Source organism: Huiozyma naganishii, chromosome 1, assembly GCF_000348985.1.
Source record: "Huiozyma naganishii CBS 8797 chromosome 1, complete genome".
NCBI classification, from domain to species: Eukaryota; Fungi; Ascomycota; class Saccharomycetes; order Saccharomycetales; family Saccharomycetaceae; genus Huiozyma; species Huiozyma naganishii.
Window position 1 is genome coordinate 966,289 of NC_035922.1, and position 3,910 is coordinate 970,198.

The 3,910-nt window shown below is 46.7% G+C and overlaps 1 protein-coding gene across 1 annotated transcript; it reads left to right on the forward strand.

Moving 5' to 3' along the window:
• Nucleotides 1–871: 871 nt before the first annotated feature.
• DGR2 (Dgr2p) lies at nt 872–3,826 on the forward strand (the record flags this gene model as incomplete). Its single annotated transcript, XM_022610707.1, has 1 exon — nt 872–3,826. One exon carries the CDS (start codon nt 872–874, stop codon nt 3,824–3,826), a length of 2,955 nt encoding a protein of 984 aa, XP_022462540.1.
• Nucleotides 3,827–3,910: the final 84 nt, after the last annotated feature.

Below are 3,910 nucleotides of genomic sequence, written 5' to 3' on the forward strand. Positions count from 1 at the left end.
ACGGTGGAGTTTAGTTCCCTAGTTCTTTTACCGTCTTGGTAGATGTATTCTTATCTTGTCCCTGCAGCACAGTGTACGGTACCAGGCTGGTGAAATTGCAAGAGTTTTCCATCTGTTTCGTACTAGAGAGAGCAAGAGAAGCAGCAGTAGCACCACCTGTTTGCAAGTTTTGAATAGGGATTGTAAAGGAGAACTGTCTACAAGCCCTTGTGCATTTTCGTTCTGGTCAATTGATCTGACCGTGCGTTGTAACGGGTCCTGAACTAGTCTGTTTTACATTGAGGCTTGGCGTAGCCACCGCAGGTTTGTTGCTAGGTTATTTTTGGGTTTTCTTTGTTCCCATTTGGTCTTTTCGGCTGCAAGAGGTAAACAAGGAAGAAGTGTTTGCGGAGAGGCTCAGCTTCTCGTTCAAAGGGTTTTGTTTTTTTTTCGGATTGTTGGAATTAACATATTTACATCTTAACTTCTTGAGAGTGCAAGACAAGAAGGGAGAGAGGCTGCTCGAATTCGAACGGCTGTCTGTTGTTGTTTCCGCCTCGTTCGTTCTTCTAAGATAGATTGGCTGCACTAGGAACAAGAATTGCAGAAAAGGGCGTAACTACCCAAATTCTTTTTAGGTCTTTAGGTCGGAACTGACTTTCATCTTTTTTTTTCATTATCGTTATTGTAACGGTAAGTCGGTATTAGGAAAAGTGGATCAGCCCCATTTAGAGGCTTTGCTAGACCAGTTACGCTATATACCCTCTACGAGCAGTAACCATATCGTGCGTGGATTGGAAACACTGCGGCACTGTTTTTGAATTTATTCTACATTTTCTCTTCCCCCAGTTCTTCAAAGGTGTGTGATCTTTCCAAAAGGTTTGCTACTTAAATGTTCCAATTGGGTTCATCCTCCAATGGTAAAAGTTCCAATGCAAACGCTTTACGCAGTGGTTCAGAAAACAAGTCAGTTACTTATACGACGGCTCACGGTAACATAAAGGACTCAACTGCAAATAAGGGGAAACAGGACAGTTCAATTTTGACCCAGTCCATTGACGTCAAGAATACCAACCAGAACACCAGAAAGACAGAAACGAAACCAAGGGCAAAGATAAAAAGGAATATCTTCAACATGAACCAAACAGATGCAGATAGGCCTTCGCGCAGGGATAGTAGCAGCAGTTACACCAGTACCAGCAGTACTGACAGTGCCGGTGTTCATGTCCCGGGTAGCGGGAAACCGCAGCCCACCATGACAAATAGCTCGGATGAGCTTTCCAGTGGGCTCGAGAAGGAATACTCCGCCGATATCCGGCCTTTGAAGTTTAAAATGAACAAGTCGCCGATGACGTCTTCCTCAGCAGAGATGGGTAAGCGCGCACAGCGATCGCACTATGCGATGCACGAAGCCCTCTTCAAGCCAGGGTACAATGGCAGCCCAAACTCAAGTGTACATTCACCAATGGGGAACAATATCATCTCGTACCCTTGGTCATACAACTTTATCGATAAACAACAATTCACAGGCTACCTCGAACAACCGAAGTACATCAAAGTGTTCCATAAAAGAAAGAATATAGGAGCCTTCAAAAGACTATTCTTGGCACAGGAATTGCACACGGATGAAAACAATGCAACAATTTCTCTCGAGAGTGGACCCCACCAGGGCCGCCCACTTAACCCAAGATTGTCAGTCGCATCAGCATCAGCAGCCACAACTTCCGTGGGGAACAGAAAAGCCGTCTGGACCATCAAATTCAGCATCAACGGTAAGTACATGTCGACGGGGAATAAAGACGGTTCCGTCAGAATATGGAAGGTCATCAGCTCCCCCGTGGAACGGTGGGAGCTGGACACGGTAGAGGACGCGCAGAACCTAATGAAGGTGAAAACTCAGGCGTTAAAGAAACCCCGCGCAAGTACCTCCAGCATAGACCCGCACGATCGTAATCTTGGGGCGGGATCCACATATGTCGACGGGGTAGACGCAACGGATAAGTCTGAGTCGACAAATCTGTATGCCCCCGTCTTCAACCCAAAACCCGTGAGAACGTATAGAGAGCACACACAGGACGTTCTTGAGACAGACTGGTCCAAGAATGATTTCTTGTTGACAGCATCAATGGATAAAACGGTCAAACTATGGCACCCTGCGAAGAAAGCATCCTTAGGAAACGTTTCTCCATCCAGATTTTGTCACTTCGGTGCGGTTCCATCCTCGAGACGACAGGTCTTCGTTTCTACGTGCTTGGACCACAAGTGCAGGCTGTGGTCCATCGTCGATAGCGAGCTGTGCTTCGAGTTTGACTGTCAAGATCTCATAACGTCATTGGCGGTCTCAGAGGACGGCGCCTACACATTCGTAGGCACTTTCAACGGGTTCATACATATTCTTGCTACAAACCCACTCAAGTGTCTGACATCCTTCCACATAAAAGATAGAAATACACAGGGCATCCATTCCAAGCCCGTGGGTAGTGGTGGAGAAGCTGGCAGTAAGAAGGGTAAAGAACACCGCGGGCCTCGTGTTACAGGGATTGAATGTTTCAGTGTCAACGGGAATACGGCAAATCGTAAGTTACTGATTACCTCAAATGATTCAAGAATAAGAGTGTTCGACATGAACACGAGGAAAGTCATCGAGTATCTTAAAGGTTTGCATAGTGCGTCGTCGCAGCATATTGCACAGTTTGTGCCTTGGAACAACAAACCCGTGGTGGTTTGTAGCAGTGATAACCACTGGATATATGCGTGGGAGTTGATGTCTGAAGAGTTCCAGCTGAAACCAGATTTGGGATCTGTAAACTTGGAGGAATCTATCAGGGGGCAGCCCAGCATGGAACAGATACTGAAGCAGGAAGAGATTTTCGACAGGGAGAAGCACCCGAAAGGGAAGAATAAGCCGCGAATACCTTTTTTCCACAACCCGTTCAAGCTTTTGTCGAACAACTCGTCTAATGCGGATGTGACAGCCAAAAAGAACTCAAAATACGCTTCCTTCCATGCACACCATCGTCCCGTGACCAACGTCGTGGTGGCACCAGTGGCGACAGCAAAGACACTTTCCCTGTCGAATGATTTTATCTGTGAATTAACGTTGCAATTTATCAAGGAGGCTACTATGGGCGACACTGAGTCGGCTTCCACCGTTTCGTCCAGTACTCGGTCCCTCGGCAAGAAGAAGAATAAAGAAAATGCCACGGATTCTGTCAAGATAAGCCCGAAGAGAAGCGTTCCCGACGTCGTTCATGCGATTGGTCCCATCATTGTCAGCAGCGACAACAATGGCACAATCCGTGTCTTTCGAGTGGACATGTCCAAAAAAATACGGCTCGATATTCTGAAACAGATGAAGGAAATAGAGAAACTGCCCAACACCCTGGATAAAAAGGAGGCGCCGTCCTATTTTGATGACGCACTCGTTGGCCAGTGTTTGAATAATTCAAGTGGACGTACACACGCTGAGAGTCCATTGCACCATGTTGAGAACAGGTCTTCGACGGAGTACGACAGTACGACTCCCAAGGGTAAGACATCGAGATCCGGCACGAGCGCCAGAAACAATTTGTTCAGCCGGTCACAAAATAGCCTTGTCTCTGTAAGGTCCACGGGGAAGAGTGGATCTGTGGTTATGGATGAAACCAACGCGTTGTTGAACACCAAGATTGCCCCAGCGGGGTCCACAAGAAACACACGTACAATTGACAGTCTGGGGACACTGCGTCTAAGATGCGACGTTTGCAATGGAACCAAGTTTGAAAGGCTACGCAGGAACTCACTGGGACAGAGAGAGTTGGGATACTACTGTGTTGACTGTGGGACACTGCTCAACAACTTCAGGTAGAACGCTGACGTTCAGGAAAATTATGTATATCTACATATCTGCACATATTCAACTCTAGCATAATTATCCACATAATAAATAATA